Below are 25,591 nucleotides of genomic sequence, written 5' to 3' on the forward strand. Positions count from 1 at the left end.
TTAAGACTCCTTTTGAGTATCCTTAGCAGAGAAAGCTTGTATAGGGAAATTTGGCAGACACTGTCCATTGCCTATTCAAATGAATGGTTAGGTTTAGCTAACTTCTGTAGCAAACAGTCCCCGTACCTCAGGGGCTTACAGAAAGGTCACTGCTAGCTGGTCCATGATGGCATGTGCCTATAGTCCCAGCTTCTCAGGAGGCTGAGGCAGGAGGATTGCTTGAGCCCAGGAGTTCAAATCCAGCCTGGGCAACATATTGAGACCCCCATCTCTAAGGTAGATAGATTAGATACATAGATAGATAGATGGATGGATAGATAGATAGTATTTGATCTTTGAGAGAGCGGTTTTAGTGGCATAGTTCGGGCAGAAGCTGTGTGGTTCCTATATAGGATTACTCATAGTATGAGTGGTGACTGACAATCTGGAAGAATGGCTTGGTCCAACTGAATGATAGAATCTATTCTGGTCAATACCTGTATTCAGCTCTCAATATCCAAGGAATCTGCTTGGGTCCACATCAGCTACATCTGAGAAGTCATGAAATGAATCATTTGGACTACATCCTCTATCACTTCTCTTCTCACAGGAATAAACCAGGAAAAGTTGTTCTGGCCCCTCATCTGGTTTCATGAAGGACAATATCTAGCATGAGAGTGACAAGGGTTAGAATAATGGACATTTTGGGGAAATGTCCTAGCAGAAATGATGGAATAATGGAACAGGAGTTTGGATGAAGGGGCATATTATGGGATTAAAGAAGATTTGAATACAAGATTTCCTAATAAATGAAAGGGAAGGTGAAACTAGAGCATGCTGATGGCTGCACAGCATTGTGAATGCACTAAATGCACTAACTGTCCACTTTAAAATGTTTAGTAATATGTCAATTTTATCTAAATAAAAAAAAGGAAGCAATATAGTGAGTCCTCGTCTCTATAACAATTTTATTCAGATGTCTTGGAGGATAAAACTTCCTTTTTTTAATTAGCCAGGCATGGTGGCACACACCTGTAGTCCCAGCTATTCAGGAGGGTAAGGTGGGAGGATTGCTTGAGCACGAGAAGTTGAGGCTGCAGTGAGCTATGATCTTGTCACTACACTCCAGCCTGGGCAAGACCCTGTCTCAAAAAAAAAAAAAAAAAAAAAAAAGTGGGGTGGCAGGGAGGGAGGTTTTCAGGATTTAGAGACAAGGCACAATTACCCTTAATTTTCAAGGGTCAACCCAGAGACTATTGTGGGGAAAGAACAAATGCCTTGACTCCTTATATAACCCATGTTTATGACTCCTCAGATCCTCCTTCCTCCATAATCATTTCTAATGTCACCCTTTTCTACACATAATGATCTTACTCTTTCTCACTTTTCTCGTATACCAACTGTTTATTTAGCAAAAGCAAGGAATAGTGTTTTTTCTCCCTTTCCTTGGGTCATCATTTCTCATTATTATGCTTCCTCTGTTATGTAGTTTCTAACCTTTTCTTTTTTAAAAAAATCATCCTCCCCACTCTAAGATTCTCACCTTTTCTTTGACCAACTGTTACACAGAATTTAGCATCTGCATTGCATATGTCTTTCCCTATCATCAATTTCAAGCAACATCTAAAACCAAAATAAATGGTTTGGGAAAGCACACAGAGACCCACATGAAAAGGGCAATGGAGCAGAACAGGAACTTGAAATTTAATAATCGAATATTATTTGTGCTAAGTCATTTTGCACTTCCCACAAACTCAGAAATCGAAAAGCCCCAATGAAGTGTCCCCTGCCCAGCACAATTCCTTACACATGGTTGGTGCTATAACTGTTTTGATGAGTAAATTACTGAGCGCTTATTCACAGTGCTCAAAGCATCAGGATCAGTTAACTATAGAATAGGGGTTAAGAAACTCCAAATGGACTGGGTACAATGGCTCCTACTTGTAATCCCAGCATTTTCGGAGGCTGAGGCAGGAGGATCACTTGAGTCCAGGAGTTGAAGGACCAGTGTGGGCAACATAGTGAGACCTCATCTTTACAAGAAAAAATTAAAAATTAGCCAGGTGTGGTGGTGTGCACCTGTGGTCCCAGCTACTTGAGAGGGAGGCTGAGGTTGGAGGATTGCTTCAGCACAAGAGACTGAGACTTGTGCCACGTACTCCAGCCTGAGTGACAGAGCCAGATCCTGTCTCAAAACAAACAAACAAAAAAAAGAGAGAGAGAGAGAAGAAGGGAGGGAGGAAGGAAGTCAGGGAGGGAGGGAGATTTCATATTGGTCACGCCTGTAATTCCAGAACTTCAGGACTGGGAGGCCGAGGCAGGAGGATTGCTTGAGGACAGAGTTCAAGACCAGCCTGAGCAACATAACAAGATCTCATCTCTATTTAAAAAAGAAGAAACCTCAAAATAACAATTATCATCATTGACTGTGAATTTAATTTTTTTATTATTACTTTTGTAAACTCACTTTGATGAAACCTGTAAGCAGTCAACAAGTGGTTCTTTTCACTCAGGGTAGGATAGGGGAATGTGCTCTATGAAAACCCTAGAGGGTAAATTCGCTGATGTGAAATAGGTTTTTACCTGAACAACCTCACTGCTCCTAGGATGTCCAGTATAGAAAAATAGGAGCTTCAGAGCCTGACATCCATAGGAATCCTGACTCTGGTAGGTATTAGGGTATGATGGTGGGCATCTTAATGAGCATCACTTTCCTCATCTTGAAAATGAAGATGATAATAACTTTTCCTTACCTCCCTCATTCCATCCATCAGAAAATGTCTTCAGTGTTACTTCCAAAAGATACCCTGGCCAGGCGCAGTGGCTCAAGCCTGTAATCCCAGTACTTTGGGAGGCCGAGGCGGGCAGATCATCAGAGGTCAGGAGTTCGAGACTGGCCTGACCAACATGGTGAAAACCCGTCTCTACTAAAAGTACAAAAATTAGCCGGGTGTGGTGGCAGACGCCTGTAGTCCCAGCTACTTGGAAGGCTAAGGCAAGAGGATTGCTTGAACCCAGGAGGCAGGGGTTGTAGTGAGCTGAGATTGTGCCACTGCACTCCAGCCTGGGCAACAAGAGTGAGACTCCATCTCAAAAAAAAAAAAATCCTGAATTTACTAATATTCATCTCCACTGATACCATCTGTGAAATTAGAAAGTCCGTGAGAAGTGAAATATAGAATAACAAATATACATACTTGATACATCTATGTTGTATGGGAAATATTTAAAAATTTAAAAATATGGCCAGGTGCAGTTGCTCATGCCTGTAATCCCGGCACTTTGGGAGGCCAAGGTGGGCGGATCACCTGAGATCTTTTTTTTTTTGAGATGGAGTCTCACTCTGTTGCCCAGGCTGGAGTGCAGTGGCACGATCTCGGCTCACCGCAATCTCCACCCCCCAGGTTCAAGCGATTCTCCTGCCTCAGCCTTCTGAGTAGCTGGGACTACAGGCATGCGCCATCACACCCAGCTAATTTTTGTATTTTTAGTTAGAGATGGGGTTTCACCGTCTTGGCCAAGCTGATCTTGAACTCCTGACCTCGTGATCCACTTGCCTCAGTCTCCCAAAGTGCTGGGGTTACAAGCATGAGCCACCATGCCCGGCCCTATAATAATCTTAATAATTTAAAAATAAAAAGTAAGGGCCGGGCGCGATTGCTCATGCCTGTAATCCCAGCACATTGGGAGGCCGAGGCAGGCAGATCACCTGAGGTCGGGAGTTCGAGACCAGCCTGACCAACATGGAAAAACCCTGTCTCTACTAAAAATACAAAATTAGCCGGGCATGGTGGCGCATGCCTGTAATCCCAGCTGCTCGGGAAGCTGAGGCAGGAGAATCGCTTGACCCAGGAGACGGAGGTTGCGGTGAGCTGAGATCATGCCATTGCTCTCTAGCCTGGGCAATAAGAGTGAAACTCCATCTCAAAAAATAATAATAATAAATAAAAATTAAAATTAAAAAGCATTGGGTGCGGTGGTTCACGCCTGTAATCCCAGCACTTTGGGAGGCTGAGGCAGGCGGATCACTTAAGTTCAGGAGTTTGAGACCACCCTGGCCAACATGGTGAAACCCCATGTCTACTAAAAATAACGCAAATTCGCTGAGCATGGTGGTTCGTGCCTGTGGTCCCAGCTGCTCGGGAGGCTGAGGCAGGAGAATCACTTGAACCTGAGAGGCAGGTGTTGCAGTGAGCTGAGCATGGTGGTTCGTGCCTGTGGTCCCAGCTGCTCGGGAGGCTGAGGCAGGAGAATCACTTGAACCTGAGAGGCAGGTGTTGCAGTGAGCTGAGCATGGTGGTTCGTGCCTGTGGTCCCAGCTGCTCGGGAGGCTGAGGCAGGAGAATCACTTGAACCTGAGAGGCAGGTGTTGCAGTGAGCTGAGCATGGTGGTTCGTGCCTGTGGTCCCAGCTGCTCGGGAGGCTGAGGCAGGAGAATCACTTGAACCTGAGAGGCAGGTGTTGCAGTGAGCTGAGCATGGTGGTTCGTGCCTGTGGTCCCAGCTGCTCGGGAGGCTGAGGCAGGAGAATCACTTGAACCTGAGAGGCAGGTGTTGCAGTGAGCTGAGCATGCTGGTTCGTGCCTGTGGTCCCAGCTGCTCGGGAGGCTGAGGCAGGAGAATCACTTGAACCTGAGAGGCAGGTGTTGCAGTGAGCTGAGCATGGTGGTTCGTGCCTGTGGTCCCAGCTGCTCGGGAGGCTGAGGCAGGAGAATCACTTGAACCTGAGAGGCAGGTGTTGCAGTGAGCTGAGCATGGTGGTTCGTGCCTGTGGTCCCAGCTGCTCGGGAGGCTGAGGCAGGAGAATCACTTGAACCTGAGAGGCAGGTGTTGCAGTGAGCTGAGGTCATGCCACTGCACTCCAGCCTGGGCGACAGAGTGAGACTCCGTCTCAAAAAATAAATAAATAAATATAAATAAAAAAAAGTAAGTACTCGCTGATTAATGAAGTTTTTTTATTGAAGAGTCTTAGTGTCTCAGGAAATGTAACCTCTAACCCTAAGACTTGTGTTGACTCCAAATCAAGTAAAACATGCTATTTCTTTTAAGAAGATGGCTATAAAACATGCCTATTATAGGAAATAATGTTAAATTCATAAAATATTCCAATTATTTACTTATAAACTGGCTTACTCATTTCTTCCTGTTTTCTCATTCCCCACAAATATGTGTATTTATATATTATTTGTGTGTATACATATGTTACAGATACACTTTTTCTTTGTGAAAGCTTTGGTGGAGGAAAAGATATTCTTTTTCACTGTAGCTGCTTGTAATAAAAAGGTACTCTAAAAGATTCCTATCTAGACACAGTGTAAATCCGGCCAGGTGTGGTGACTCATGCCTGTAATCCCAGGACTTTGGGAGGCCCAGGTGAGAGGATCATGAGGCCAGGAGTTCAAGACCAGCCTGGGCAAGATAGTGAGACCACATCTCTACTTTAAAAAAAAAAATCAAATAGAATGTAAATCACCTTTCCCCAGCTCAGCTGACCAATATCTCTTATGGCTGTAAGAGCTTCCTAACTGGTATCCTGTTTTCATTTTTGCCCCATTCTCTGTTGTTTTCAAAAATATATAACAGATCATATCACTCCTCTAATTTAAAGCACTCCAATAGCTTATAAGTACACTTACAATCAAATTTAAACTTCTTACTTTAAACTATTAAGTCACTTCTGATCCAACACCTGCCTCCCTCTCTGACCTCATCTCCTCTTCTTCTCCTTCTGACACACTCTTCTTTGTTTATACGTATATATTTCTTTTTTTTTAATTTTTATTTTTGGAGACAGAGTCTCTCTCTGTCACCCAGGCTGGAGTGCAGTGGCACAAGCTCGGCTCACTGCAACCTCCACCTCCTAGGTTCAATTCTCCTCCCTCAGCCTCCCGAGTAGCTGAGATGACAGGCACACACCACCACGCCCAGCTAATTTCTTGTACTTTTAGTAGAGACAGGGTCTCATCATGTTGACCAGGCTGGTCTCGAACTCCTGACCTCAGGTGATCTGCCCACCTTGGCTTCCAAAGTGCTGGGATTACCAGCATGAGCCACTGTGCGCGGCCTGTGTGTGTGTGTGTGTGTGTGTGTGTGAAATATATATATTTCAACTTTTATTTTAGATTCAGGAGGTACACATAACAGGTTTGTTTCATAGGTATATTGCATAATACTGAGGTTTTGGGTATGATTGATCCCATCACCCAGGTAGTAAGCATAGTACCTAATAGTTTTTCAACCCTTGTGCCCCGCCCAGTTGTCCCCAGTGGCTGTTATTGCTATCTTTCTGTCTGTGACCACCCAATGTTTAGCGTCCACTTATAAATGAAAGCATGCAGTATTTGATTTTCTGTTGCCGTGTTAATTTGCTTAGGATAATGGACTCCAGCTGCATCATTGTTGCTGCAAAGGACATGATTTCTTTCTTTGTATGGCTGCATAGTATTCCCTGGCGTGTATGTACCACATATTCTTTATCCAGTCCACTGGGTTATTTTATTTTTTTATTTTACACATCACAAGTTACCATTAACCAATCCACTGTTGATGGGCACCTAGGTTGCTTCCATGTCTTTGCTATTGTGAATAGTGCTGGGATGGACAGATAAGTGCAGGGGTGTTTTTAGTAGGATGATTTATTTTCCTTTGAATATATGCCCAGAATGGGATTGCTGGGTCAAATAGTAGTTCTCTTTTCTTTCAGAAATCTCCAAACTGTTTTCCACAGTGGATGAACTAATCTACATTCCCACCAACAGTGTATAAGTGTTCCCTTTTCTCTGCAGCCTCACCAGCGTCTGTTGTTTTTTGACTTTTTTTTTTTTTTTTTTTTTTTTTTTGAGACGGAGTCTTGCTCTGTTGTCCAGGCTGGAGTGCAGTGGCATGATCTCAGCTCACTGCAACCTCTGCCTCCCGGATTCAAGCAATTCTCCTGCCTCAACCTCCCGAGTAGCTGGGACTACAGATGCCCGCCGCCATGCCTGGCTATTTTTTGTATTTTTAGTAGAGACGGGGTTTCACTATTTTGGCCAGGCTGGTCTCGAACTCCTAACCTCGTGATCCTTCTGCCTTAGGCTCCCAAAGTGCTGGGATCACAGGTGTGAGTCACCGCACCTGACCATTTTGACTTCTTAATAATGGCCATTCTGACTGGTGTGAGATGGTACCACATTGTGGTTTTGATTTGCATTTCTCTACACTCACTTCTTGATGTTTCTTAGGCACAAAGCTCATTCCCATCCTATCCCAGGGGCTGATTCTGCCTGAACCCTATACCTATTCCCTACTCTCGGCAACATAGTGAGACCTCGTCTCTACAAAAACAATTTTTAAATTAGACATCCCCACCAGGTCTTTATCTGGCTGGCTCATCACTCAGGTCTCATTTTGTTGTCAGTCCCACAGATGCACTTGAGCAAATAAGCCAGGAGAAAAAGTTTAAAATTGAGGTTTCAGATGTAGTACAATTTCTGGTAATGACAGGGTGGTGAGGTAGAGAGAGAATAAGGTCTTTGAAGATGAGGTCAAGGAAGCTGAGTGGCCAGGGTGTTGAAATCATCCAGAATGATGACAAGGTTGTGAAGGAGGAGAAGGCCGTGAGTCAGTGACTCAAGTCTTGATAAGTGAGGATGGGAAGGAGGGGATGGTATAGCTAGATAGTATGCACTTCATGGGAGGACAGATAGTCACAGGAACAAATGGCAATAATGGTTAGGAGGCAGCAAGGAGAATAAGGAGAACATCAATGTCACCTTCTTACCTTGAAGTAGGGGGAGAGAAAAAGAGCCTGTATATGAGAAGCTGGCTAGAAAGCAGTGTGCTCAGAGGAAAGCCAGTCTTCAATTTAGGCAAGGAGGGTGATGGATACTTTCCGAAAAGATGCTGAGGACATAGAGGAATTTGCTGATCACGGAGCAGGAGACTTGAGAGCCTAGTAAAAGAGGGGAGGGAAGGCTGAGGATCCGGCCTTAAAGACTTGAACTCCTGACAATGACTGGGGTTTAAACAAGGTATAGGGGGATTCATTCTGCCACCTTTAGGGTGAGGCTGGGTGACCAGACCTGTTCTTATGGTCCAGGGAAGTTGCCCCAGGGTGTCGCAGCTTGGTATCCTTGATGCTTAAAGGTGTCTTCCTAAGGCTTCATATGTTGTAAGAGTTTGAGTCATAAAGCTTTGTCATAACCACTGATGTACATGGGAGAGGAGGTGGATCAAGGACTTAAAGAGATGAGAAGCAGCTTTGAAAATACCAGAGGCTGAAATCTGTAGTGATACCAGTTGTATGCTTCTTTTCTCCAGTGGCCCTGCCTTCCTTCTGCAGGAGCTGAAAAGGAGAACTCCAGGACTGATCCAAGGTTGTGGGTTTATACAGCTGGTGTGGCAGAAGAATCTAGAACCAGACCAAGCATAGTGTCTGGCCCTTAGTTTACCCACAATGTTTTGAAACGCACAGCCCAGACTGCTCTGCTCTGCACACCTCTTTGGATTCTCTGAGCCTCTGATTAACTACTTGTTCTTCTGAGGTGTTTTGGCTTTGCCTTAGGATTTTACAGTTAAATTTACTCAGCACAGCATCTGAAGCTTATCATTATTTCACCCTACTCTTTTTCCATCTGTACAAATGCATCCTTGGATGCTTCAGGTAACTGCCCTTTTGGTTAGACTTGACTCCAGGAACCTCTCCCCCAGGAAGTACCTTCATCAGCCAATCTCTCAGATTTTTCTGGGCCTGAAAGGTAGGATTAGCCAATGGCACTATCCAGGGCATGCACTGCACATGTCAGTCACTCCTCTGTAAACAGGATTTAAGGTATGTCAGGGAGTTTAAGTCCAAACATTTTTTTTTTCTGCGATGGGGTCTTGCTGTGTTGCCCATGCCGGAGTGCAGTGGTGTGATCTCGGCTCACTGCAACCTGCCTCCCTGGTTCAAGCGATTCTCCTGCCTTAGCCTCCCATGTAGCTGGGACGACAGGCACATGCCACCACTCCCAGCTAACTTTTGTATTTTTAGTAGAGACGGGGTTTCACTATATTGGCCACGCTGGTCTTGAACTCCTGACCTCAGGTGATCTGCCCACCTTGGCCTCCCAAAGTGCTGGGATTACAGGCATGAGCCACTGCACCCAGCCAAAGGCAAAAACTTTTTTTCTTTTCTTTTTTTTTTTTTTTTTAATGTGTTGGATACTCTTGTGAAGTGCTTTAGTTGCTTTATTCTATTTCATTCTCCTCCAAACCCTATGAGGTAGGCATTATTATTCCCACTCTACAGAAAGAAACTTTAAGCTGGAAAGCTGAGTAGCTTGCTAGAGATTATATACACAGGTAGTAAGTCACAGGATCAGTATTCCAACCCAAGACATCTAACTTGAAAATCCATTTTTTCCACTATGGCCTACTGTCGTGCACATTGGGAGAATCCTGGGAGATAAGGCTGGAAGGATAGGTTGGGTCTTGTATCCTGTGGACCTAAAATGTTCTGAATAGTTTGGGTTCTTGAATGTGCATGAGCAGAGAAAATGTTCTTAGTAAGAGGTAATTGAAGGATTTTTATCCCACCATTAAGAGGGAAATTAGAAAGCAGATGGTATGAGCCTGGAAGATGGGTGGGAATTTGAAGAAATTCAGCTGATCAAAGCTTTCCTTTCCTCCTGAAGACATGTTTTCTCCAAACTTTGTATCCCTGACTCCCTAAACAGCAGGCATCTGCTCTCGCTCTGGTGCTTTGTCTCCACAAAGCCTAATTAGTAGGGTGAGTGAGCTTAACCCAATTTCCTTAGCTCCTCAAAAACACACATTTCAATGAGCACATTGAGGATGGAATAGCACAGGGGACAAATTTTTCATCCCACACTCTCCAAAGTTGTTATAAATTAACCAGAGGAGACAGGACCGGTAAGATAGCCATAATACAATAGTGTAAATAATGTAAGACACAGGCGAATCCAAGGCTAGCCAGAAATTTTGTGTGATTGAAAGATGATTCAATAAGCTATTTATCCAGAAGAAGAACCAAGCCCAGAATCCTGGGAGCTTTTTGTGATCCAGTAGGTCAAGGCTATGTTCAAAGAAGACAAAGTTACCCAGGAATGAGACAGTCAAGATGGAAGGGTAGAGCTAAATGAAGGGTAGGCATTGTGGTCAAGATAAAGACAAGCTTAACCATTCTGAGAATCCCTCACAGGCAGCTGTAGACTCAGATATTTATAAGGGAGAGCAGCATCATTCTGTTCAGGTATAGGTGGGATCCCCTGGGGAAGAGAAAAGGGAAAGCACCATGAGTCTAAGACAAAACAGCTTGTGGTGGTTGGTGGTGGCTGAGGAGCATGAGGGGTGAGAGGCAGCTAACACACTGACAGGTGCTCACTGATGGTGACATCAAAAATATATGCACATGGGCTGGGCTGGGCGCAGTGGCTCACACCTGTGATCCCTGCACTTTGGGAGGCCTAGATGGGCGGATCACCTGAGGTCAGGAGTTCGAGACCAGCCTGGTCAACATGGTGAAACCCCATCTCTACTAAAAATACAAAAATTAGCCAGGTGTGGCGGTGCACGCCTGTAATCGCAGCTACTTGGGAGGCTGAGGCAAGAGAATTGAACCCAGGAGGCAGAGGTTGTGGTGAGCCAAGACAGTGCCATTGCATCCAACCTGGGCAACAGAGTGAGACTCCTTCACAAAAAAAAAAAAAAAAAAGAAAGAAAAAGAAAAGAGAAGAACAAGTGGAGTCACTCATCTGTTTCCTACCACAAAGGGCAATCTGGGTCAAGAGTGAGAGATGGTCTCCCAACACCAGCCAGGCAGATTTTTTTTTCTGTAAGGGGACTTAAGCCATTGTCAGTCACCTTGTGGAAAAGTACAAGTTCTCCCACAGATCATCCATTAAATAACTAATGGATCTCTAGGGAACCTCCTTCTTCCCAGCACCTTCAAGCCTAATTGCAAGATCTTCATACATCTATAGGATCATCTTTAGATTCTAAAAATAATTTAAATTGGCTATGTAAAGTATATGCAATGCAGCATTTTTATATGAGGGACTATTGGAAAATCAAACAACTGCTAATCTCTAGTATAAGAAGGCAGACATTTTTTCTTTTAGCATAGTATGGAATTTTCCCATTATGAAAACACAAACATGGCTGGGCACAGGGGCTCATGCCTGTAATCCCAGCACTTTGGGAGGCCAAGGTAGGGGGGATCACTTGAGACCAGGAGTTCAACACCAAGACCAGCCTGGGCAACATAGTGAAACCTCATCTCTACAAAAAAAAAAAAATGAGTTGGGCATGGTGGTGCATGCCTACAGTCCCAGGTACTCAGGAGGCTCAGGTGGGAGAATCTCTTGAGCCTGGGAGGTCGAGGTTTCAGTGAGTTATGGCTGTGCCACTGCACTCCAGCCTGAGTGACAGAGCTAAAACCTGTCTCCAAAAAAAAGCCAAACAAACAAACAAATGCAAACATGCTACCAACAACTAAATTCCTCAAAGTCTTTTGCTTCCCCTCCCCTATCTGAATGCATATAGAACCCACTTCAAGGAACAGGTGTGACACAGCATGTGCCAAGAGTAGACGGGCTCCCTTGTTGCTAGAAGATAACGCCAATATGGGGACCCTTGTACTGAGAACTACCTTATCTCTCCCAGCCACCTTTGGCCGCATAGAAGTGAGACAGCTAGAGGATGCTAGAGGAAGTCCAGCTAAATTTGCCCACACAGTTTAGTAAATATTTATTAAGTTAACACATGAGATGATTTTCCATGTGTTAACATGTACCGTTCTTGTGATGTCACTTAAACTTCATGAGTCTTCAAGGTATTTTAATGCTATCCTGTCTGCAGAAAAGATGGTCAGGAAATCTTTCTGGAGGGCAATTCAGCACAACTGGTATCAAGAACTTAAAACTATAATCTAACTCCAGTAATTTACTTTAAGGAAATAAAAATGCAAAATATATGCATAAGGTTGTTCATTGTAATATATGTAATTAGAAAAACAGTACACAAAATGTTGAATATGGGAATAGCTTAGTTAAGGTATACTCACATGATAGGGTATTATACAAATATTAAAAATGACATTTTTGAACAACATCTAATAAGTGAAATGCTTAAGATATCAAGAAATTAAAATGTAGGCTATAAAATTGTATACAATATTACCTCAACTTTGAAAAACATTTACATATTTAATACATCTACATGCATAGAAAAAAAAACTAAAAGAAAGCAAATCAATTAATCTACGAGGAATTAAAATTTTTTCTCTATTTTTTTTGACATTCAAAGTTTCTTATGTTATATACAGATTAATTTCTTTCAAGAACCAGAAGCTAAAGAGAACCAAAATCTGAAAGACCCATCCTGTGGCAGTCACTGAGCTAGGAGAATTTTACCAATTATTTGATCTCCATAGTAATCATGAGAGGTAGGAATCTCAAGTCCATCTTACAGATGAGGAACTAGGCTCCACAATTTAAGTAATTGCTCAGGGTGCCACAGATTCGAGCCTAGGTAGTGCCCATGTTTCCTGCTGCACCAAATGCCTCACCTGCTGTGGCTCCTAATAGGACGTTGGGAGACTTACAACAAAGGTCATTGACAAAACAGAGCTGTGTACAGCTTTCCCAAGAGCAATTGCTTTCTAAACTCTCTATTTCTCTCTCAAAGCAGAAAACTCTTTCAAATCCCCTGGACAAGAAATGGAACCTTCTTCATTGCTAGGGCTCGAGGTTCCATCCCAAAGCAGTTTTGATCCAGATGCCCAGCTCCACAAGTCTGTGCCCTCTCAGAGCCTATTCCCTCATAGCCGTGGTATCAGCTATCCCGCTTACTAGTTTGGCATTTTGTCAGGTTATGAGCAGAAGGACAGGGCAGACTGCACACCCCCATCCCTTCCCGCCAGCTGGCTCCTTGGTGTCTTCCTTGGATACTAAAACAAACAGGCTGTGTGCTCTGGCTCCCTACACAATCCAAGGGGTGGGGGGAGCAACAAATATCCCAGCTATGTGAACAATTGGAGGAATATCTGACAACACATTTGATATTTTGTAACTGTTTCAGCCAAATAGGGTCTCCAGACCGGGGAGTCCCTTCACACCCAAAGCCTTGTTGTTCAGCTGGGTTCTAGGTACTGCCTTGGAGAGAGCTGCCCAGCCCCCGAGCTGGCTCTGTTCCACATGGATCCCAGTGATACTGGGATACTGCACATCCTCATGAAGGACATAGAGGCAGAATTTTCACTACTGTTCCAAGACCTCTTCATTGCTTCCTGTTCCCTCCCAGAGGCAGAGACAGGAAATTATTTGGATGGAGGTCACAGCAAGTCAGTGACGTTCAGGATTGAAGCATGCAGCGCCATAGTTCATAATTTTAAAAATAGAACTCCCTAGGGATTTTGATCTGAGAAGAGGGAGAAGGGGACATGGAGAATGGCTCATGACACCACAAAACAGCAACAGGAATAACCTGGTCCTTTTTGATTCAGACTCTTTACCTCTTTCTGTACCCACATAAGAGGATTGCATGTTCACAGAAGTTTGAGAAATACTGGGTTAAACAAGGTTAAACAGATTAAGTTGCTGTAGGACTTCAAAAAACTTTTAATTTGCTCACGTGTACTCCAAACATTTTATAACAAAAAGTATTTCTTAAACATACTCAATTATAAAACGAAGGATTCCATAGGCACGAGGACCCCAGTGAACAAGTTTTGGGAAGTGCTGCTCTGCGGTGGGTCTATAAGAGTCTTGTAAAGATAGAAAAGCAGGCCCCAAAAACAAACTCTTTCCCACCAGCCATCAGTTACTATCTTCAAAACTGCAGTGTGGGCTCAATGTTGTCATTCTATACTCTCCTGTCTTCAGCAGGGTTTATGGTATTTTTCCACTTGCTGGTCAAAGCTCCTGGAAGAATACCCTGCCTGGAAAAAGTTCACTGGAGTCAGAAGGTATTTGAGTGCTAGACCCCTGAATTCAGTAGCTAGAAGAGGGGTGCCCTTGCTGCTGTGGGACAGGGGAGAACCATGGCCCATCCAGGCACTCTGATTCCCTGTGGCTTCTGGACCTCCATCATCATCTCCCATGGGTACCAAGGGGGACCCTAAACCAATTTCCTCCCTGGTTTTTAGAGAAATAAACTCCTCATCTGTAGACCTTAAGTGCACTGAAAATCCCAATGGGGCCGTCAACATAGTCACCCTCTTTCGAGACTCACAGAAAGGCACTGCCTTGTTCCATTCTTTGCTATAGAGGTCTGGGAACAACTGCTTCTTGATCCTCAAAGGATGGTGGGAAGGCTGCTTTTCAAGGTTCGCAGGCCAGGGAGAAAGTTTCTCTTTCTTGGCCTTCTTTGAGTCTCTGTCAGCTTGAGATTGATCAGCACCTTCCTCAGGGGATTCAAACACAACACCTTGGGTTCTCGGCCTCTTTAGCCTCCTTTCTAACAGCCAGAGAAAGCTTGGTTTTCTAGAGGAAGAACTCATGTATTGCTGTACAGAGTCCGGAATCAGGGGCACGGAAATCCTGGGGCTCAGACTGTCCTGAAAGCCTCCACAGGGCCGCCGACTGACAATGGGCACCACCTGGCAAGGCTTCAGTGCTGCGACAAAGGCACAAAGCTCAGAGTAGGAGGAATGGTCAGAGTAAGGGATGACGTGGATATCAGGGTGGGAGCTGTGGATTTTTCGGCTTGTGGGAAGGATAGCAATGGTAGGGTGGGTCTGGTTCCAACGCAGCATGTTGGAATGGCAGATCTCCATATGGTCTACGGCATGGATGCGGCCAGCCTTCTCCTCCACTGTGAACACATCTGCCAGGCCCAGTAGCTGTACCAACTCCAGGCGCCGAGGACTCAATACCACCCAGGTCTGAAACTCCAGGGCCAGCTGCTCCAGCAGTGATTCCTTTCCCAGGCTGTAGAGTCCTAAATAATGTTCAATGTATTTGGGAAAGTAAGAGAAGGAAGAAAATTAAGCTATTGGAAAATCCTAATAAATCAACAAAATGTTTAACAAAAATAGATACAATTCATGGAGAAATCCAGGGAGAATATCAAGGAAGAGGTGGCATTTGAGCTAAGACATATGAAGGGGAATGACACAGAATCCACTCATTCATTTAGTTCAACAAAAGAGAGCATCTAGCAAGTTTCAGGCACCATGAAAACTAATAAAGAAAACTGTCAGCCCTCAAGAAGTACAATCTACAAGGAGACCCAGAAAAACCACAGTTAAGAGCAACGTTAAAGATATGTGTACAGGCCGGGCACTGTGGCTCACACCTGTAAGCCTACCATTTTAGGAGGCTGAGGTAGGAGGACTGCTTGAGCTCAGGAGTTCAAGACCAACCTGGGCAACCTGGCAAGACCCTGTCTCTACAAAAATAAACAAATAAGCATGTTGGTGCACGCCTATAGTTCCTGGTACACAGGAAGCTGACGCGGGAGGATCACTTGAGTCCGGGTGGTCCAAGCTGCAGTGAGCTGTGATCATGCCACTACCCTCCAGCCTGTGCAACAGAGTGAGACCCTGCCTCTTAAAAAAAAAAAAAAAAAAAAGTATACAGTATTGTATCTAACAGGTGATGGAGTTAGGGAAAGTTAGGCTAAATCTTAAAGGATGGGCAAGGTTAACCTGGCAAGGAAAGGGTAGAAAGGGTATAGTGGAAAACATTTTAAGAGGGGTCAGTTTGCTGTTACTAAAGTAAAGAAGGAATTGATAAGAAATGATACCAGAGAGGCAAGCAAGGGCCATATAATAGAGGGTCTTATATGTACCGCTAAGAAGCTCGGACTTCATTGTGTAAGTGAAGGGGAGCCACTGAGTGTGAAGCAGGAAAACGGCTAATTCTAATCATAAGAATAATATGCTCAGAGCAGGGCTTTAAAAAGAAAAATATGGTAATAATATTTTTGACTGCCAGGATGAGAAGAAGCTGGAGTGGAAGTTTCAATTGAAGGGCCCAAATAGTACTTACAGAGAAAGAAATGGAGACATTAATTTGGGTAATGGTTATGGTAACAGATATGGGAGATGTTGTTTAATAGCTGTTCTCAGACCTTTTCTGAAGAAGTTTCAAATCCACAACCAGATTGTGAACGCCTTAAAATGAAGTATGTATTATGTATATCCACTTTATTCCTGATTATGTTTCAAAATCTCACTCCTTGGGCACAAATGGAGCTGATTTGTCTACTCTCTATATATATTCCCACTTCCACCTCCCCACAGGTCCTTCCCTACCAGACTGTGAGCCCTCCAAGTCAGAGACTATATTTTATTCATCTTTATATCCCCACTGCCTATTGGATACTTGGTACTTAGTGGGTAGAGGCTTATTAGATATTTGCAAAATTAATCAAGGCTTACTATAGCATCCTCCTAGCCAGCTTTGCTTTTTTGAGAAAATTCTGCATTAAAACATTAAGAATCGTTAGGTCTTTATAAGTAGTTAAGCAATCCTGAGAGTAGAGGATATTTCTCAATCAATTTGGTAGTCACCCTGGAAGGTATATAATTTTTTCAATGTCTTTGTTTAGTCTCATTTTGAAACTCCTTTCAGAGTTGAGACATGTCTTTTTCAAATATTTATAATGGTGGCAAGTCTTTGTCCTTTTGTAGACTCACAAATTTGGAAACAACCAAAAAAGTAATTTAGAACCAAATCTATTATATTTATTTATTTTATAAAACAAAAATGTATTTTCATAAACTATTCCAAATGGCAACTCCAAGAAAGAGTCCTCGACAATGTTTTATACTATTTATAATCAGTAGAACAAGCACAAACCTGTTTTTTCAGTATACTTAATTTAAAGCACAACGCTCACTTAAATATCTATGTTCTGATAAATTTCATTCATTCATATTGAATGCTTCTGTGTCAGGCATTAGTGTAGGCATTTGTGATATACCTATAATAAAACAGAACCTGCCATAGTGGAATTCACATTCTAGCAGGGGGAATCAGACAATAAAAAGTCCAATAAATACATAAATTATAGAATATATTGCAAGGTGATGAGTGCATATTGTCCCTCTTCTACTTAAAATCCTTCAATAGCTCTTGGTTGGGTTTAGGATCAAGTCCAAAATGGCTTAACAGCACTACAGCCCCTCTTGCCTTTTCAGCCTCCTTGCCTACTGTGTGCCTGTCATACTGGCTGCTGCTTCTCTGTTCCACAAACACACAAAGTCTCTTCCCATTTCCAGTGATGCTCTTAAGGACTTTATGCTTGTGTGTGTGTGTGCACATATGTGCAGGTGCCAGAGGAAGTGGGTGATAGACAACAAGTAAGCAATAGCATATTTAAAAATGTATACAGTATATGAGTGCTATAAAAAAATGAAAAAAATGAATTGGTATAGGTGATCAGGAGTTAGGAATGGGGATGGTGGGCAGGCTGCAGTTTTACTTATTTCATTCATTCATTCATTCATTCATTCATTCATTCATTCATTTATTGAGACAGGGTCTTGCTCTGTCATCCAGGCTGGAGTGCAATGGCATTTACATGGCTCACTGCAACCTTGACCTCCTACTGGACCCAGGCAATCCTCCTGTCTCAGCCTCCTGTGTAGCTGGGACCACAGGCATGCACCATCATGCCCAACTAGTCTTTAAATTTTTTGTAGAGACAGGGTCTTGCCATGTTGCCCAAGCTGGTCTCAAACACCTGGGCTCAAATGACCCTCCCGTCCTGGCCTCCCAAAGTGCTGGGATTATAGGCGTGAGCCACCACACCTGGCCAGGTTGCAATTTCAAATAAGGTGGTCAGTGTAGGAGAAAGTGAGAACTGCCCAAAGATCTGAAAGATGTGAGAACCCTTAAAGAATCTAGTTTACTATCTACAGGTGACAGGAAACTGAAAGGAAACAACTCACCAATCTTTATGTTATGTTGTGGATGTTTTCGAATAAGCTGGACAATCTGGTGGGCAGCTTCTTGTCGGGAAGGAAGAACCAGGGCTGGGTTGCAATTGGTGTTGTCTAGGTATAAAGTATGGATCTGTTTCCCCAGTGTCAGAGCTGGCTCCTTTAGCATGGATGGTGTGTATCGAAAATCACCTGGAAGAATATGTATATGGGGGCAGAAGGTCAGAGACAAAAGAATAAAAGACAAGCCTCTCCTACCTCCAACAATAGACAGGCGTTTGCTTACTAGTCTGTGAAAAAACTATTATGTAGCCTGGCACTGAACTAGGCAGTATAGCTGCATGGTTTCTTTGTTGTAATGTCTCCATCCTACTCCTATTTTTCAATTACTCTTCACAAGGTTCAGACCCTTAAAGAGTGGGAAATCGGCCAGGCGCAGTGGCTCAAACCTGTAATCTCAGCACTTTGGGAGGCCGAGCCAGGTGGATCACCTGAGGTCAGGAGTTCAAGACCAGCCTGGCCAACATGGTGAAACCCCGTCTCTACTAAAAATACGAAAATTAGCTGGGCGTGGTGGCGGGCGCCTGTAATCCCGGCTACTTGGGAGGCTGAGGCAAGAGAATCACTTGAACCCAGAAGGCAGAGGTTGCAGTGAGCCACCATCACGCCACTGCACTCCAGCCTGGGTGACAAGAGTGAAACTCCGTCTCAAAAAGAAAAAAAAAAAAAAGAGTGGGAAATCAGTTGAGATGGGGTCACTATGTTCATTTGTGATGAAGTTAGAAGGCCTCCAGCGCCTCCAGACTTCTATTGAGTTAAGGCTGCTCAAGAAAAGTCTGCCAGGTGTGGTGGCTTGTGCCAATAATCCTAGCTACTGCAGAGGCTGAAGCGGGAGGATCACTTGATGTCAGGAGTTTGAGACCAGCCTCGGCAACATTTCGAGGCCCCAGTCTATACATTAAAAAAAAAAAAAAAAAAGTAACATCTAGTCTGGAGAAGTCACTGGGATTCCTTGAGAGGCCCACCTGTGTAGAGGATGGTTCCAAAATATCCTTCAAAGAGAAACATGACAGAACCAGGACAGTGATTGGCATCGAGGAGGGTTACGGTCATTGTCTCTTGTCCAATTTCATCTAGGGGTAATACATGGCTCTCACCAACCTCCAGGGCTTGGATCCATTGCTTAGATACCTGAGAAAACAGTTAGTCATCCCAGTGACCACTGACTCCCCTCCCTGTTACCTCCCCGGGTCAGGGACTATCCCTTACATGAATCAGGAAAGCTGACCAAATCCTGAGCCACCGGGAGCAGAAGCCGTAATGGGGATTCCCAAGCAATCTGCCCTTCCTCCTTCCACTCCCCATCCCACCCTTTGTACAACTTAAAGAGTTCAGCTGGCCGGGCGTGGTGGCTCACGCCTGTAATCCCAGCACTTTGGGAGGCTGAGGCGGGTGGATCACGAGGTCAGGGGATCGAGGCCATCCTGGCTAACACGGTGAAACCCCGTCTCTACTAAAAAATACAAAAAAATTAGCTGGGCGTGGTGGCGGGCGCCTGCAGTCCCAGCTACTTGGGAGGCTGAGGCAGGAGAATGGCGTGAACCCGGGAGGCGGAGCTTGCAGTGAGCCGAGTTTGCGCCACTGCACTCCAGCCTGGGCAACAGAGCGAGACTCCATCTCAAAAAAAAAAAAACAGTTCAGCAAACAGTCTAGTCAGCAATTCCCAAACTTACTCCTGATCTTAATCTCCTGGAGACTTAAGGGTGGGATGGGGAGAAAGCTGGAGACCCACGCAGCACATTAGGTGGATTCTTAAGATGAGGCAAGTTTAGGCGGGGCGTGGTGGCTCACGCTTGTAATCCCAGCACTTGGGGAGGCTGAGGCGGGCGGATCACTTAAGGTCAGGAGTTAGAAAACAGCCTGGCCAACATGGTGAAACCCCGTCACCAAAACACAAAAAACACAAAAAATTAGCTGGGCGTGGTGGCATGCGCCTGTAATCTCGGCTACTCAGGAGGCTGAGACAGGAGAATCGCTTGAACCCGGGAGGCGGAGGCTGCAGTGAGCCGAGATCGCGCCACTGCACTCCAGCCTGGGCAACAGAGCGAGACTCTGTCTCAAAAAAAAAAAAAAAAAAAGGCAAGTTTGGGAAACATCCGCCTAGCTTACGTATAAAGGTAGGAATAGTTTCCTTGGCTGGATTAAAATATTTCCTCAACTTATAGCTAACTATCTCAAGTTGGTCAATTGGAAAACACGTTCCTATTCTGGGTTAAAGATGCATTTTTGGATTCAAACAACTTCCAAATCAGTCTTCGTGGCCCCCATTCTATGACTCCAAGAATGACAGGTTGAAGTCCCAATCCAGATGCCTGGACCAGCTCTCGGAGACCGACTCCAGCCCCATACCTGTAGGTGACGATGCAAGAGGTGGGCTGTAATTGGGGAGCAGTAGAGGGGCCGGGCCCAGGTGCTAGACAGGCCCACGGTGTGGTCCGAATGCATGTGAGACAAGAAGAAGAGCCGTGCGGTGCCAGCCCGGCGCAGGCTCCAGAAGTCCACTGCGATGGGCGTATGGGGGATCAGGACCCCATTCATGGTGGTAGGGTTGGAGTCACCAGTGGGATCTTCTCCACGGGGGCAGGGCTCCTGCGTGAGGCTTCCACAACGGCGTCCCGATAAAAGTCATGCTGGGGCAAGAACAGGGCCAGAGACCCTAAGGGAAAGAGCCCAGCAGAGGAATAAGTTACCAGAGTGGACAGAAAAAGGAAGTGACCGTGCCCGCTGGAGCCCAAATCGCGGAGGGCGCTGGACACTCCCAACCGCGCGGGAGCGGAGGCCGAGCCGGGCACTCAAAGCGCGCGCTGCTGGGAGGAGGCAGGCCAAAGTAGCCGATTTCCGATTGCCCGCCGCAGCTCCACCAGAGGGAGCCGCGCGGCTGCGCCTGGAGGGTGAGAGGTTGGGGGAAGGGCATCCTAAGGTCGGAGTCGCGACTACGCTTAGCGCTTGCTCGCGGGGAGACCGGCAGCGCGCTTCTGTTTGGTCTCTTGACAAGGGGGCGGGACTTCCGCAGAAAGCAAGATTGGGCCTATCCGCGATGAGAACGGCGTGGAGGCGCAATTAAGGCTGGAACTGGAGAGGGAGGGGTCTGAGGTCAGTCGGACGCGGCGCTGGAAATCGGCGGAGGGCCTAGAGGTAGCGGGAGCGATCTGTGGGCGGGGCGAACGGCCTGCCGGCCGACGGTAGGGCCTGAAGAGCCTAGGGTGGGGCTCGCGGGGTCGCGGAAGGCGTGGAAGTGTGCCAGGGCCAGCGTGCCGGCCCTACGGAAGCCGAGCCTGAGGCGAGGTCTCGCCTTTTGTATTTTCACTGACTCATATTTCCTTTACTCAGGCTCCCACATCAGGGCGTGAAGGAGCCCACGAGTTACCGTGGGAGCTGTGGGAGCTGCCCTGTGACTGTTAGGAAGATGCCGTACCTTGGCTCCGAGGACGTGGTGAAGGAGGTGAAGAAGGCTCTGTGTAATCCTCACATTCAAGCTGATAGGCTGCGCTACCGGAATGTCATCCAGCGAGTGATTAGGTATCACCTAACTCCCTTCGCGTGCTAACTGCTCCCTTTGCAATCCCCATCAGGGCTCACTAGCCCCAGTCTCTCTGAAAGGGTAAATTAGCTTTCACACGTGACAGTTATATGGTTCGGTCTTCGTCCTGCTGCTTTGGAGTACCATGTCAGTCTCCCCTCTGCAGCATCTTTTACTCAGCTGGGTAGTTTCCTCCATATCACGGGCTTGAACAATTACTGGTGACTCCTGGATCTGTAATATAGCTAGTACAGACTTCCTTTTTTAGCTTCAGACCCACGTATCCCACTGCCTGCTTGGCATTTCCACGTGCGTGGTTTATCAAAAGTCTGTCCGAAATAGCCCGGACATTCTTCTGTCTTCCTCAAACCTGTTCGGCTTACATTTGTGTTGATGAATGCCACCAGCAGCCGACTATGCGTGGGAACCAACCTTGAGGACACCTGATCCCTCACTTCTTATGTCAGATGGTTTGAATTCATAATTCTAAATATCCATCCTCTCTTGTTTATTAGCATTGTTGTTCTGGTCCAGGCCTTCATCAACAAAGCAATTGCAGCAGCTTACTAGTAGGCCACTTTGCCTCATTTGAGACAGAACTTTTCCATTATACATATCTGAACACATAACTCTTGCCTACAGCTATGGTTCACAAACTTCACTATGCACAAAAATCCCTTGGGGTGCTTTTTGTCATCCAGTCCAGGGATTGATTCTGATTTCAATAGGGTGGGAGGGAACCCAGGAATCTGCATTTTTAATAAACATTTCAGCTGATTCCAGTAGGAGACCAGTTTGAGAAACAATAAAGTCCAAACTTATCACAGCACCCAAGGAACAAGCTGTTAATTCAACTACCTACAGACTCTAAAAAAAATGTGTGCCGCTCCTGCTCATGTCTACGTACCTCATAGCATGTATCTTTACCTTGCTATTACATCTGCCTAGTGAGCTCCTGCTCATTCAGCTAAAGTATTACTTCCTCTGTGAAGAAATATTTTCTGACTTCCTGCCAGTGTCAGACCTCTGAATCCCCTCTGCACCTTGTACAATACTTCTGTTTAAATACTTATCTATCATACTGTAATTAACGGTATTCTCATCTGGCTCATTAATAGATTTGAAGTTCCTAGAGGTTTGAGACCACACCTTCTTCAAGATTATGTCCCAAGAGCATATCCCTGGATGTAAAAGTTGAATTTCACCAAAGTACTAGGGATTCAATAAGTGTTTGTTGAGGCTGGGCGCGGTGGCTCACGCTGGTAATCCCAGCACTTTGGGAAGCCAAGGCGGGTGGATCACCTGAGGTCAGGAGTTCGAGACCAGCCTGGCCAACATGGAGAAACCCCGTCTCTACTAAAAATACAAAAATTAGCCGGGTGTGGTGGCATGCACCTGTAGTCCCAGCTACTTGGGAGGCTGAGGCAGGAGAATCGCTTGAACCTGGGAGGCGGTGCTTATAATGAGCCGAGATTGTGCCACTGCACTCTAGCCTGGGTAACAGCAAGACTCTGTCTCAAAAATAATAATAAGTGTTTGTTGAATGAATAGAAGAATAATGTTTATTATAGGCCTATGGTATGAAGTATTGTGTGATATAATAGACAAGGTAATCCTGGCTGCTACCCTCTAAGAGATCACAATCTAGTTGGGTAACCAGGAGATATGTAAGTAAAACTCCCTCCATTGTAAGTTGGGGATTTTGCATTTTACTTCCTTCTGTCATGTGCGTTGGTTTCAGGTACATGACTCAAGGCTTGGACGTGTCTGGTGTTTTTATGGAAATGGTGAAGGCCAGTGCCACTGTAGATATTGTCCAGAAGAAGTTGGTTTATCTGTACATGTGCACATATGCTCCCCTGAAACCAGATCTGGCTCTCCTGGCCATCAATACGCTGTGCAAAGACTGCTCAGACCCCAATCCAATGGTGCGAGGGCTGGCGTTACGGAGCATGTGTAGCCTCAGGTGAGTACCCTCTTCTCTGTCTGGTCCTAAATGGCTGATGAATTCAAGACATCACAGTGTAGGTTTTTAAAGAGGATAATTTATTTGAGCTCCTTAATACTGGGGAAAACATTATCATACCCTGAACTCAGATTTTCAGCCACTGCTTTGGCTTAATAACCTGTATCATATAATTTTATTAGAGGGAGTTTTTGATTCTCACTCTAAGTAAAATAGTCCTCAGTTTTGGTTAAATATCTCTAAACAATTATGTGTATATCTTTTTTTGCTGCCTGTGCATCATTATTCCAAATGAAAAGTCAAATTAGGCTGGGCACAGTGGCTTATGCCTGTAGACCCAGCACTTTGGGAGACTGAGACAGGAAGATTGCTTGAGCCCAGGAATTTGAGACCAGCTGGGCAAGATGGTGAGAGCCTCTATCTACAAAAAATTAAATGGGCATGGTGACACGCACCTGTAGTCTCAGCTACTAGGAAGCCTGAGGCAGGAGGATGGCTTGGGCCCGGGAATTCGAGGCAGCAGTGAGCTATGATCGGGCCACTGGGTGACAAAGTGAGACCCCATCTTGAAAAAAACAAGAAAAAAGCAGAAAAGTCAAATTATGGCTTTTTAAGCTTGATAGAGGCTTTCTGCAATTCTTCATGATCTGATGGGTGCAGCAACTACTAAACCATCTGTTAGGTGAACAGGGGCTGATGTATGTCAAAATTAGTATTTCAGAATCTGGCTAACTCCAGGATGTGTTGCTTAGGATGCCTGGTGTGCAGGAGTATATACAACAGCCTATTCTCAACGGTCTGCGGGATAAGGCTTCATATGTCAGGAGAGTGGCAGTCCTTGGATGTGCCAAGATGCATAATCTTCATGGAGACTCTGAAGTAGGTAAGTTCAGTGTAATCCATCATGGTCAATGTGCCTCCATGATGTATAACTTTATAAAAGATTATGTGGCTTTGGTAGAAAATAATAATGTGGCCCCAGTTCTGTACGTATCTCTTTAAGTAGGATGCAGGGCTTGCTATCTTCTGGAGATGAGAAGTCCTTTCTCTGGGGCCCCAGTGAGATCCTTTGTATTAGCTGCTTAGAACAGTCTGGACATGGCAGTTTTTTTTTTGCCTTGCACTTTAATGTGGCCTTTGTCATTTTTGTAGCAGAGAAGTTCAACTTTGTCTGCCTGGAGCTATTACTCTGGCTACATCCCTGTTACTCTGAAGCTTTTCTTCTTTATCTAAGAACTTTGTTCTTTTTTATAGATGGTGCCCTGGTAAATGAATTATACAGTTTGCTGCGTGACCAGGATCCAATTGTAGTTGTGAACTGCTTGAGGTCTCTAGAGGAAATTCTGAAACAGGAAGGAGGCGTTGTCATCAATAAGCCCATTGCTCACCATCTCTTAAATCGGTTTGGATGCCTCAGCGCTCTTTTTATTATGAGATCTGCTACCTTGTGGGATCTTGTTGATGTACTGAAGTATTGAACAACTTATATGGGGTAGAAAAGAAAGTTAACCATGATTATTATTATTATTATTTGAGATGGAGTTTTGCTCTTGTTGTCTAAGCTGGAGTGCAATGGCGCTATCTCGGCTTACCGCAACCTCCACCTCCTGGGTTCAAGCAATTCTCCTGCCTCAGCCTCCTGAGTAGCTGGGATTATAGGCATGTGCCACCACGCCTGGCTAATTTTGTATTTTTAGTAGAGACAGGGTTTCACCATGTTGGTCAGGCTGGTCCCAAACTTCTGACCTCAGGTGATCCGCCCGCCTTGGCCTCCCAAAGTGCTGGGATTACAGGCGTGAGCCACCGCACCCAGCCAGTTAACCACTATTAACTCCCTCACATTTCACTGAGAGAATTTCTTTTATTTGCCTTACTTTCCCTTGTTGATATAGAGAAATAGAAATATACCGTGGGAATAGGTTCTACCCTTCTCTAGTCATGTCCCCCAAACTAAGCCATTTATAGTGTCTTAAAATGTAAGGAACCTGGACCCAGTGTATGCTGATCATGTCTTTGGTCTTAGATGAGTGTGCATTTGTATTAACAACTCATCTTGGAATTTTAAGCCTTTTTTGTGTAAACTTTAAATAGTACATGAAAAGTGATTTAATTATGGCACAGCCTATTTTTAAGAATTCTCCCTTTGCTATGATGAACAACCACCTGGTCATACGGCAGTGGCATGGAAATGGTCCTAA

General features: G+C 45.0%; 2 protein-coding genes across 8 annotated transcripts in view; one reads left to right on the forward strand and one right to left on the reverse strand.

Moving 5' to 3' along the window:
- The window catches only part of AP4B1 (adaptor related protein complex 4 subunit beta 1), a 35,168-nt gene that overhangs the window by 4,224 nt on the left and 5,353 nt on the right, over nucleotides 1-25,591 (forward strand). Inside the window, exons 2-6 of one of the 6 annotated variants that reach the window (XM_054553981.2) lie at nucleotides 20,903-21,000; nucleotides 21,238-21,426; nucleotides 23,169-23,393; nucleotides 24,146-24,276; nucleotides 24,648-24,795. In XM_054553981.2, the coding sequence (XP_054409956.1) occupies nucleotides 21,314-21,426; nucleotides 23,169-23,393; nucleotides 24,146-24,276; nucleotides 24,648-24,795 (617 nt within the window). In that variant the 5' untranslated portion in view covers nucleotides 20,903-21,000; nucleotides 21,238-21,313. Of the gene's footprint in view, nucleotides 1-20,807; nucleotides 21,090-21,237; nucleotides 21,427-23,168; nucleotides 23,394-24,145; nucleotides 24,277-24,647; nucleotides 24,796-25,591 lie in introns of those variants that run through there. The other 5 variants (XM_054553967.2, XM_009246086.4, XM_054553971.2 and 2 more) reach the window with 5 other exon arrangements.
- DCLRE1B (DNA cross-link repair 1B) lies at nucleotides 11,941-21,067 on the reverse strand. 2 transcript variants are annotated; one of them, XM_002810404.6, is made up of 4 exons: nucleotides 20,257-21,067; nucleotides 18,873-19,038; nucleotides 17,857-18,039; nucleotides 11,941-14,897 (listed from the first exon to the last, which is right to left on the reverse strand). In XM_002810404.6, exons 1-4 carry the CDS (start codon nucleotides 20,443-20,445, stop codon nucleotides 13,837-13,839), a joined length of 1,599 nt encoding a protein of 532 aa, XP_002810450.1. In that variant the 5' UTR covers nucleotides 20,446-21,067; the 3' UTR covers nucleotides 11,941-13,836. The 2 variants fall into 2 exon arrangements, with proteins under 2 accessions (XP_002810450.1, XP_024087636.1); XM_024231868.3 differs by lacking the exon at nucleotides 18,873-19,038 and having other exon boundaries at nucleotides 20,257-20,372.

The sequence above is a fragment of the Pongo abelii genome, chromosome 1 (genome assembly GCF_028885655.2).
Source record: "Pongo abelii isolate AG06213 chromosome 1, NHGRI_mPonAbe1-v2.0_pri, whole genome shotgun sequence".
Classification (NCBI taxonomy): domain Eukaryota; kingdom Metazoa; phylum Chordata; class Mammalia; order Primates; family Hominidae; genus Pongo; species Pongo abelii.